We start from the raw sequence: 12220 nt of genomic DNA, 5'->3' as shown, positions 1-12220 counted from the left end.
TGGAGACACCCAACCTGAAGCTGACCCAGATCAGCTGCCCATGTGGTATATGCAGCCTGTGCTGAAGTCTTAGGGCTGGGGCTTTCCCTACATCGTCTCCCAGTGCGCAGAAAAACATTCTAGAATCCAGGGCCTTCACTGTGAAGACTCCCAGCAACCAGGAAAACACCTTTGAAGCTAGGCCCTTCAATCTGCCAGCCCCCAGTGACCAGAAAAATGCCTTTGAAGCCAGGGTCTTCAATCTGCCAGCCCCCAGTGACCAGGAAAATGCTGCTAGAGCTGCATTCTTCACTTTCCAGACTCCAGTCAGCACTGCCTCAGCCCTAACAGCTCAGGAAAATGCCGTGGAAGCCAAGGCCTTCACTCTACCAATCTCCACTGGGCAGACCTGCATCCCTGGGCATTCTCCCCCGCTGCTTCCACCAAACCCGATGGCCAGACCAGTAAATCTGGAGCCGGAACCACCACCCCACCAGCCCCAACACCTCTGACCCGGAGAGCTGCGACATCCTGCAGGCCCCAAGCACTTCCTCCACTCCCCCCCTCCTATAGTTGCCCCACACTTCTAAAAATTAAATCCCACTGCCTAAAAATCACGAACACTGCTCTTTTAAATTCACTTGCAGGTCTAGGAAGACTCCGACCTGGCAGTGACCCTGAGGACCCCAACACGTGGACCCGGCCATCAGCTCAACTGTGATCCCAGAGACATCATCCACTTACCGCCCCTTGACCCATCCACACTGGAGCGTGGTCTGGACATCTTCCGATCTCTGAAGCCAAACTACAACCTGACAGCGACCCAGAAGGCCCAACCGCGCAGACCCATCTACCAATACAGGAACCGCGAGCAAGGCAACAAATACTCCACCCACGCACCGGCCTGAGCGAAGAACCTCATTGGATGCACCTATATCCTAAATAATGCATCCTACGCTCACCGTCTCCCAGGCCCGAAAAGAAGCAATCACTCCAGGCCTGCAGGTGTGAGTGAAACAACGTGGTCCCAAGGCCTCCCTCCCCAGCTTATTGCTTGCAAACGTCCAATCTCTGGAAAACAAGTGCAAACTTAAAGCCAGACTCACTTTGGGAAGGTGATGGCCAAGTGGACTATTAATCCAGAAACTCAGCTAATGTTCTGGGGACCCTGGTTCAAATCCCACCACAGCAGATTGTGGAATTTGAATTCAATAAAAAATATCTGGAATTAAGAATCTCATGATGACCATGAAACCATTGTCGATTGTCGGGAAAACCCATCTGGACACTGTACTTTAGGAAGGAAATCTGCCGTCCGTACCTGGTCGAGCCTACATGTGACTCCAGAGCCACAGCAATGTGGTTGACAATAAAATGCTCTGAGAAATGTTGGCCCAGCCAGTGCCGCCCGTGTCCCATAAAAGAATTGTAAAAAGCTTTCCAAAGAGAACTGGGGGACGACTGTGTGCTCTGTTTCACGGAGACATGGCTCACTCCTGCTTCACTGGACTGGGCCCAACATCCTTGAATCCCCAAAGTGAGTCTGGCTTTGAGTTTGTCCAGCTTGTTTTCCAGAGATTGGACGTTTGCAAGCAATAAGCTGGGGAGGGGGTCCTTGGGACCACGTTGTTTCACTCACACCTGCAGGCCTGCATGTTTTCCACACTTCCTGGGGTGATTGCTTCTTTTCGGGCCTGGGAGACGGTGAGCGTAGATTGCGTTATTATCCCTACAACCAGAAGGCTTCCCAATTCATCAAATGGACCACACGGCGGCCTCAGACAAGACTAGGGGAGGTGGGGTCTGCCTTCTAATCAACACCTCATGGTGCCTAGACATAGCAACACTGGTGAGTTTCTGTTTCCTGGACCTAGAATACCTGACGCAAAAATGCCGCCCCTACTTCCTTCTGCGGAGTTCAACTCTGTTATCCTGTTACATCCCAACCCATGCGGACGTGAAGACCATGCTGGACAAAATATATACCACCACAAATAGCTTTGAGACAAAACATCCCGAGGTCTTGTTCATCGTGGGACTTCAATCAGCCCAAGCTCAAGAGTGTTCTTCCAAAATACCACCAACACATCTCCTGTTCCACCAGAGGCCCAAACATCCGAGACCACTGCTACAGAAATATCAAACATGCCTACCGTTCTGTCGCCCGCCCACACTTTGGTGAGTCAGACCACAAGACTGTGCTCCTGCTCCTGGCTTACAAGCAAAAGTTGAAATGGGAGAATCTGTCAAAGAAAGTCATGCAATGTTGGTCTGAGGAATCGGATGATCTCCTACTGGACTTCTTAGAGTAAGGACGAGATGAGAAAATTCCATCTATGGTATCTGGACAGAGTAAATGAGTAAATAGAGAGAAACTATTCCCATGGGTGGAAGAGTTGAGAACCAGTGAACATGGATTTAAGAAAATGGGAAAGGACCAAAAAGGAAATAAGGAAAAGCCTTCAAGGTGGCACAATGGTTGGTGCTGTTGCCTCACAGCGCCAGGGACCCAGGTTTGATTCCTGGCTTGGTTCACTGTCTGTGCGGAGTCTGCACGTTCTCCCCGTGTTTGCATGAGTTTCCTCCGGGTCTCTGATTTCCTCCCACAGTCCAAAACACGTGCTGGTTAGGTGCATTGGCCATGCTAAATTCACCCTCAGTATACCCGAACAGGCGCCGGATTGTGGCGACTACACAGGATTTTCACAGTAACTTCATTGCACTGTTAACGTAAGCCTACTTGTGACACCAATAAACTTTTTAAAAAAACTTTAAACTTTAAATAGATTTGGAATGCCCAGCCTGAGTGTGTAATGGAGACAAATTCAATTTTAGCTTTCCAAAGGGAATTGGATAATGATATGATTAGAAAAAAATGCAGGGTTATGGGAAACAACTGGTGGGGAGTGATGGGTGGGAATGGTACTGATACGAGCTAAACTGCTCTGGTAGACAGCCAGCATGGACAGAGCATGAAAGTCCTCCTTTAATGTTACAATTTATTCATTCTCTCATTCTATTAGATAGTTTCTATAATTATTCCTGCATCAAGTTACTCACATTGAGAGCAGCCTCTGCAGCTTCTAGTGCTGGTTTTGCAGCTATCAGTTTGCCCTCTGCAATACTTTTATCCTCTTCAATTTCATCGACAATTTTCTGGGCTTTATCTTTAACGACCAGGACTTCATTCTTGACCACCTCTGCTGCTTGTGCACTCACCGTTACCTCTCCCAGAACCTGCAGCATATCAGAGGGAAGAAGTAGAGATGCTGAAGCGAAAGCAATATTTTCACAGTAACCTCATTGCAGTATTAATGTAAACCTACTTGTGACAGTAATCAATGAACTTAAAACTTATATTGTTGCTACTGGAAATCAGAAATCAAAACAAAACTGCTGGAAATACTCAGATAGCATCTGTGGAGAGAAACAGAGTTAAAGGCCCCAATTTTCATCACCAATGTCGGTATCAGAACATAGAACACAGAACAGTACAGCACAGAACAGGCCCTTCGGCCCACGATGTTGTGCCGAGCTTTATCTGAAACCAAGGTCAAGCTATCCCACTCCCTATCATCCTGGTGTGCTCCATGTGCCTATCCAATAACCGCTTAAATGTTCCTAAAGTGTCTGACTCCACTATAACTGCAGGCAGTCCATTCCACACCCCAACCACTCTCTGAGTAAAGAACCCCCTCGGACATCCTTCCTATATCTCCCACCATGAACCCGATAGATATGCCCCCTTGTAATAGCTCCATCCACGCGAGGAAATAGTCTTTGAATGTTCACTCTATCTATCCCCTTCATCATTTTATAAACCTCTATTAAGTCTCCCCTCAATCTCCTCCGCTCCAGAGAGATCAGCCCTATCTCCCTCAACGTTTCCTCATAAAACCTACCCTCCAAACCAGGCAGCATCCTGGTAAATCTCCTTTGCACTCTTTCCAGTGCTTCCACATCCTTCTTATAGTGAGGTGACCAGAACTGCACACAATATTCCAAATGTGGTCTCACCAAGGTCCTGTACAGTTGCAGCATAACCCCACGTCTCTTAAACTCCAACCAAAGAACAAAGAACAAAGAACAATACAGCACAGGAACAGGCCCTTCGGCCCTCCAAGCCCGCGCCGCTCCCCGGTCCAGGATTGAATCCTGAATCCAGGATCCCCGCCCAATTTTCCAGCCTATCTACATACCAATATCCTATCCACCGAGCTGTCCCTCACAGCTACGATGCTTTGTTCATTACAACCTATTAACTTACCCCCACCCCCCCATTCCAGACCATGTGATCTCCAGGGAGAGGCGAAAACCCAGAGTGAAAAACCTGTTAATAAAAGCTAACACATTATAGGCCTTCTTCACAGCTCTATCCACTTGAGCGGCAACCTTCAGAGATCTGTGGATATGGACCCCAAGATGTCTCTGTTCCTCCACAGTCTTCAGAACCCTACCTTTGACCCTGTAATCCACATTTAAATTAGTCCTACCAAAATGAATCACCTCACATTTATCAGGGTTAAAATCCATTTGCCATTTTTCAGCCCAGCTTTGCATCCTATCTATGTCTCTTTGCAGCCTACAACAGTCCTCCACCTCATCCACTACTCCACCAATCTTGGTGTCATCAGCAAATTTACTGATCCACCCTTCAGCCCCCTCCTCTAAGTCATTAATAAAAATCACAAATAGCAGAGGACCAAGCACTGAACCCTGTGGCACTCCGCTAGCAACCTGCCTCCAATCCGAAAACTTTCCATCCACCACCACCCTCTGTCTTCGATCAGATAGCCAGTTACCTATCCAATCGGCCAACTTTCCCTCTATTCCGCACCTCCTTACTTTCATCATAAGCCGACCATGGGGGACCTTATCAAACGCCTTACTAAAATCCATGTATATGACTTCAACTGCCCAACCTTCATCAACACACTTAGTTACCTCCTCAAAAAATTCAATCAAATTTGTGAGGCACGACGTGGCCTTCACGAATCCGTGCTGACTATCCCGGATTAATCCGCATCTTTCTAAATGGTCGTAAATCCCATCCCTAAGGACCTTTTCCATCAACTTACCAACCACCGAAGTAAGACTAACCGGCCTATAATTACCAGGGTCATTTCTATTCCCTTTCTTAAACAGAGGAACAACATTCGCCACTCTCCAGTCCTCTAGCACCATCCCTGTGGACAGTGAGGACCCAAAGATCAAAGCCAAAGGCTCTGCAATCTCATCCCTTGCCTCCCAAAGAATCCTAGGATATATTTCATCAGGCCCAGGGGACTTATCCACCTTCAGTTTATTCAAAACTGCCAGGACATCCTCCCTCCAAACATCTACTCCCTCCAGCCTATTAGCCTGTGACACCTTCTCTTCCTGAAAAACATGGCCCCTCTCCTTGGTGAACACTGAAGAAAAGTATTCATTCATCACCTCTCCTATCTCTACTGACTCCATACACAAGTTCCCACTCCTGTCCTTGACCGGCCCTAACCTCACCCTGGTCATTCTTTTATTCCTCACATAAGAGTAAAAAGCCTTGGGGTTTTCATTGATCCGACCCACCAAGGACTTCTCATGCCCCCTCCTAGCTCTCCTAAGCCCCTTTTTCAGCTCATTCCTTGCTAACCTGTAACCCTCAATCGAGCCATCTGAACCTTGTTTCCTCATCCCTACATAAGCTTCCCTCTTCCTTTTCACAAGACATTCCACCTCTTTTGTGAACCATGGTTCCCTCACTCGACCATTTCCTCCCTGCCTGACAGGGACATACCTATCAAGGACACCCAGTATTTGTTCCTTGAAAAAGTTCCACTTTTCATTAGTGCCTTTCCCTGACAGCTTCTGTTCCCATCTTATGCCCCCTAATTCTTGCCTAATCACATCATAATTACCTCTCCCCCAATTATAAACCTTGCCCTGCCGTACGGCCCTACTCCTCTCCATTGCAATAACAAAAGACACCGAATTGTGGTCACTATCTCCAAAGTGCTCTCCCACAACCAAATCTAACACTTGGCCCGGTTCATTTCTCAGTACCAAATCCAATGTGGCCCCACCTCTTGTCGGCCTATCCACATATTGTGTCAGGAAACCCTCCTGCACACACTGCACAAAAACTGCCCCATCCGAACTATTCGACCTACAAAGGTTCCAATCAATATTTGGAAAGTTAAAGTCCCCCATGACAACTACCCTGTGACCCCCACACCTATCCATAATCTGCTTAGCAATTTCTTCCTCCACATCTCTATTACTATTTGGGGGCCTATAGTAAACTCCTAACAACGTGACTGCTCGTTTCATACTTCTAACTTCAGCCCATATTACCTCAGTATGCAGATCCCCCTCGAAGTGCCTTTCCGCAGCCGTTAAACTATCCTTGATTAACAATGCTACTCCTCCACCTCTTTTACCAGCTTCCCTACACTTACTGAAACATCTATACCCCGGAACGTCCAACAACCATTCCTGTCCTTGTTCTACCCATGTCTCCGTAATGGCCACAACATCGTAGTCCCAAGTACCAATCCACGTCCCAAATATTTAGGAGAAATTACATCTATTAAAAGATTTTTTTTTACACGACCCACTATACACTGTGATGGTCATTGATTAATTGATTCTAGCAAGTGTACAGTAGGACAATGCACATAGTTGACATGGGGACATGAGGGGCCTTAAGGAGTGGGTGGAAGGGCAGAGCTTGGCAGAAGGGCACAGGCAGTGTGTGGAGTTGTGGAGTGTGTAACTTCGCACAGGGCATTTTAGTTTTAAAAGATGTTCTTTGGAGGAAATAATAACAAATGGGATTACTATCTCAATGGAAACAAATTAAAACATGCTACCGTGCAAAGGGACCTGGGGGTCCTTGTGCATGAGACGCAAAAGCCCAGTCTGCAGGTACAACAGGTGATCAAGAAGGCAAATGGGATGTTGGCCTATATTGCGAGGGGGATAGAATATAAAAGCAGGGATGTCTTGATGCACCTGTACAGGGCATTGGTGAGGCCGCAGCTGGAATACTGTGTGCAGTATTGGTCCCCTTATATGAGGAAGGATATATTGGCATTGGAGGGAGTGCAGAGAAGGTTCACCAGGTTGATACCGGAGATGAGAGGTTTGGATTATGAGGAGAGGCTGAGGAGATTGGGTTTGTACTCGTTGGAGTTTAGAAGGATGAGGGGGGATCTTATGGAGACTTATAAGATAATGCGGGGGCTGGACAGGGTGGAGGCGGAGAGATTCTTTCCACTTAGTAAGGAAGTTAAAACTAGAGGACACAGCCTCAAAATAAAGGGGGGTCGGTTTAAGACAGAGTTGAGGAGGAACTTCTTCTCCCAGAGGGTGGTGAATCTCTGGAATTCTCTGCCCACTGAGGTGGTGGAGGCTACCTCGCTGAATATGTTTAAAGCGCGGATGGATGGATTCCTGAGCGGTAAGGGAATTAAGGGTTATGGGGATCAGGCGGGTAAGTGGTACTGATCCACGTCAGATCAGCCATGATCTTATTGAATGGCGGGGCAGGCTCGAGGGGCTAGATGGCCTACTCCTGCTCCTATTTCTTATGTTCTTATGTTCTTATGTTCTCACACAGGGTAGAGTTCACAATTCCTCCAAAGGGCTTTGAACCATGACATTTGAAAACCCACATGAAGCAAGTGTGGAATACAAGGCAAGTAGAAAGAAACTTAAGCAAGGAGTAAGGAGGGCTAAAAGGGGTCATGAAAAATCATTGGCCAGCAGGATTAAGGAAAATCCCAAGGCTTTTAATGCATATATAAAGAGCAAGAGGGTAGCCAGGGAGGGGGCTGGCCCATCAAGGACAAGAGAGGGAATCTATGCATAGAGCCAGAGGAAATGGGCGTGGTATTAAACGAGTACTTTGCATCAGTATTCACCAAAGAGACGGACTTGGTGGATGATGAATCTGGGAAAGGGTGTGTAGATAGTTTGAGTCATGTTGAGATCAAAAAGGAGGAGGTATTCGGGTTCTTGAGAAACGTTATGGTAGACAAGTCTCCAGGGCCTGATGGGATATACCCCAAAATACTGAGAGGCAAGGGAAGAAACTGCTGCGGCCTTGAGAGAAATCTTTGTATCCCACTGGCTACAGGGGAGTACAGTAAGAAATCTCACAACACCAGGTTAAATTCCAACAGGTTTATTTGGTAACACAAGCCACGAAGGAGGTCCCAGAGGATTGGAGAATAGCCAATATTGTTTCTTTGTTAAAGAAGGTTAGCAAGAATAATCCAGATAATTACAGGCCGATGAGCCTTACGTTACTGGTAGGAAAAGTATTGGAGAGGACTCTTCGAGACAGGATTTACACCCACTTGGAAATAAGTGGACGTATTTGCGAGAGGCAACATGGTTTTGTGAAGGGGAGGTCATGTCTCACGAACTTGATCGGGTTTTTCGAGGAAGTGACGAAGATGATTGATGAGGGTAGCGCAATGGATGTTGTCCACATGGACTTCAGTAAGGCCTTTGACAAGGTCCCTCATGGCAGACTGGTGTAGAAGGTGAAGTCACATGGGATCCGTAGTGAGCTGGCAAGGAGAATAAAGAACTGGCTCGGTCACAGAAGACAGAGGGTAGCAGTGGAAGGGTGTGTTTCTGAATGGAGGACTGTGACAAGTGGCGTTCCTCAGGGATCAGTGCTGAGACCTTTGCTGTTCGTAATATATGTAAATGATTTGGATAAAAATGTAACTGGTTTGATTTGTAAGTTTGCGGATAACACAAAGGTTGGTGGATTTGCAGATAGCGACGAGGACCATCAGAGGATACAGCAGGATATAGATCGGTTGGAGGCTTGGGTGGAGAGATGACAGATGGAGAGATGGACAAATGTGAGGTAATGCATTTTGGAAGGTCTAACAAAGATATGATGTATACAGTAAATGGCAGAACCCTTAAGAATATTGATAGGCAGAGGAATCTGGGTGTACAGGTACACAGGTCATTGAAAGTGGCAACGCAGATGGAGAAGATAGTCAAGAAGGCATATGGCATGCTTGCCTTTATCGGCCGGGGCATGAGTTTAAAAATTGGCAAGTCATGTTGCAGCTTTATGGAACCTTAGTTAGGCCGCACTTGGAATATAGTGTTCAATAGAGTGTTCCTCATTTGTTCGACTGGAGCAGGACAGAGGGAGAGATTCTCAGCAGCAGTGCTGAGGGTGAGTAAAGTGCTGTGATTTATTTATTTATTTAATCCGTTTTTTTCGCGGGCTTTTTTTCAAGGGTTTAAACTAAGGGAAGTGGGAGTAGGCCGCAGGGGATTCTGGGAGATTGTGTGTTTTTTTAGTCTAAAAGTCACTCTATACAGCGGGCAGCGTCGGGAGTGGGCAGTGGAGTGAATGGGGAGGAGAGTGTGAACTGGCTTTGGCTCACAGGGCTTTGGCAAGGACAGGCAGAGGCAGGGTAGGGTTTCACTTTTAAATTACACCGACTCATACAAGGTAAATTGGTATGGAGGGATGTGTAATGTGCTGTTTCTGCATGATGTGGGAGCAAGTGGACCCCAAGGTGGACCCTAGGGACCATGTCTGCAGTAAGTGCTGGTTGCTGGAGGATCTCCAGCTCAAGGTAGATGAACTGGACTCTGAGCTACAGACACTGAGACTTATCAGGGAAGGGGAGAGCTATCTGGATAATGTGTATAAAGAGAAAGTCACGCCCCTTAGACTGACTAACTTAGCTGGGGGTCAGGGACAACAGGGAGTGGCTGCAGGTGAGACGGGCAGTGGGGGGAAGAAGGCGGGCAGAGGGGGGAAGAAAGGAAGTAGTTTGCGGGAGGTAAAGTCCCAAGAACCTCAGCCCTTAAATCTTTGCAACAGATTTGAGGTTCTTGCCACCAGTGTAGATGGGAAAAATGACTGCGAGAAGGACGAGCAAACTGTCGGCAGTACCAGGGTGCAGGGTGCTGCTACAACGGAGAAATCAAAGAGAAATGTAGTAGTAATTGGGGATAGTGTAGTTAAGGGCATAGACACTGTTCTCTGTGACCAGGATAAGGAATACCGTAGGTTGTGTTGCCTGCCTGGTGCTCGGGTCCAGGATGTAACATCTGGGCTGCAGAGGAATCTGGAGTGGGAGGGTGAAAATCCAGTTGTCGTGGTCCATGTAGGTGCCAATGACATAGACAAAACAGGAACTAAAGATCTGCAGAGGGAGTACGAAGAGCTGGGGAACAAATTAAAAAACAGAACCAACAAGGTGGTAATCTCTGGATTACTACCTGAGCCACGCGCAAATTGGCGCAGGGTTAATAGGATTAAGGAGACGAATGCGTGGCTCAAGGATTGGTGTGGGCGAATGGGTTCGAATTCATGGGGCACTGGCACCAGTATTTGGGCAGATGGGACCTGTATAGATGGGATGGTCTCCATTTGAACCGTGCTGGGACCAGAGTCCTAGCGAATCGTATCACTAGGGCTGTAGATAGGGCTTTAAACTAATTTATGGGGGGGAGGGTGCAGAGGTAAGAGGAATTACGAAATCAATGGAAGAGGAGAGGGAGCGAGTGCAAGTGAATGAGGGCATTCAAGTAGTTAAAGGAGTACAGGGCGAGGGAGAGGTTGATAGCGTTTCATCAAATCGGGTCCAGATAAAAGCTGGAATAAAGACACTTTGCCTGAATGCAAGAAGCATTTGGAACAAAGTTAATGAGTTGATGGTGCAAATCAGCACAAATGGGTATGATCTAGTGGCCATTACAGAAACGTGGCTGCAGGGAGACCAGGACTGGGAGATGAATATGCAGGGGTACCAGGCATTTAGGAAGAATAGACAGGAAGGAAAAGGTGGTGGGGTAGCTCTGTTAATAAAAGATAATATCAGGGTAGTAGTGAGGGATGACATAGGCTCGAAGGAACAAAACGTGGAATCGTTATGGGTAGAGATAAGGAATAGTAGGGGGAGAACATAAGAACATAAGAACATAAGAAATAGGAGCAGGAGTAGGCCATCTAGCCCCTCGAGCCTGCCCCGCCATTCAATAAGATCATGGCTGATCTGACGTGGATCAGTACCACTTACCTGCCTAATCCCCATAACCCTTAATTCCCTTACCGATCAGGAATCCATCCATCGCGCTTTAAACATATTCAGCGAGGTAGCCTCCACCACCTCAGTGGGCAGAGAATTCCAGAGATTCACCACCCTCTGGGAGAAGAAGTTCCTCCTCAACTCTGTCTTAAACCGACCCCCCTTTATTGGGCATGGTCTATAGGCCACCAAATAATAATGTTGAGGTGGGGAGGGCTATAAACAAGCAAATAATGGATGCGTGCAAAAACGGAACGGCAATAATGATGGGGGACTTCAACCTGCATATTGATTGGCTGACTCAAGTTGGAAGGGGTGGGATGGAGGAAGAGTTCTTAGAATGCTGTCAGGATAGTTACCTTGAACAGTATGTTGCAGAACCGACGAGGGAACGAGTTATCTTAGATCTGGTAATGTGTAACGAGGTAGGTAGAATTAAGGATGTTCTTGTGAAGGACCCTCTTGGGTCAAGTGATCACAATATGGTTGAATTTCTGATACAAATGGAAGAGGAGAAAGTAGGGTCCCATACCAGTGTCCTCTGTTTGAACAGAGGGAAGTACAATAGGATGAGGGCTGAATTGGCTAAGGTGAGCAGACTGGTAGGTAGGACAGCTGAGGAACAGTGGAGGATTTTTAAGGAGATCCTTTTCAGTACTCAGCAACAATATATTCCGGTGATAAAGAAGGGTTGTAAGAAAAGGGATAGCCGTGGATAACGAAGGAAATCAAGGAGAGTATTAAATTAAAGACCGATGCGTACAGAGTGGCCAAAAATAGTGGAGAATCGGAAGATTGGGAAAACTTTAAGAAACAACAAAGAACGACTAAGAAAGCGATAAAGAAAAGAAAGATAGGTTATGAAGCTAGGCTCGCTCTAAATATAAAAAATGATAGTAAAAGCTTTTACAAATATATAAAAAGGAATAGAGTGGCAAGAGTGAATGTTGGACCCTTGGAGGACGAGAGGGGGGGATTTAATAATGGGAAATGAGGAAATGGCTGAAACTTTAAATAAGTTTTTTGTGTTGGTCTTCACGGTGGAAGACACAAATAGTTTACCGAATATTAACGATAGAGGGTTGGTAGGAGGAGAGGTACTCAATACAATTAATGTTACCAGGGAGGCAGTGCTTGGTAGACTAACGGGACTGAAGGTGGACAAGTCCCCGGGCCCAGAT

General features: G+C 46.8%; 1 protein-coding gene across 1 annotated transcript in view; it reads right to left on the bottom strand.

The window, feature by feature from the left end:
• Window positions 1–12220, bottom strand: part of LOC144493944 (dynein axonemal heavy chain 8-like) — a 1661706-nt gene that overhangs the window by 354690 nt on the left and 1294796 nt on the right. The window contains exon 73 of the mRNA XM_078213521.1: window positions 3040–3216. Within this exon, the coding sequence (XP_078069647.1) occupies window positions 3040–3216 (177 nt within the window). The remainder of the gene's footprint in view (window positions 1–3039; window positions 3217–12220) is intronic.

The sequence above is a fragment of the Mustelus asterias genome, chromosome 5 (assembly GCF_964213995.1).
Source record: "Mustelus asterias chromosome 5, sMusAst1.hap1.1, whole genome shotgun sequence".
In the NCBI taxonomy this organism is placed as follows: Eukaryota; Metazoa; Chordata; class Chondrichthyes; order Carcharhiniformes; family Triakidae; genus Mustelus; species Mustelus asterias.
Note: the sequence above shows the minus strand (reverse complement) of the source record. Positions and strands in the feature narration are given on the sequence as shown.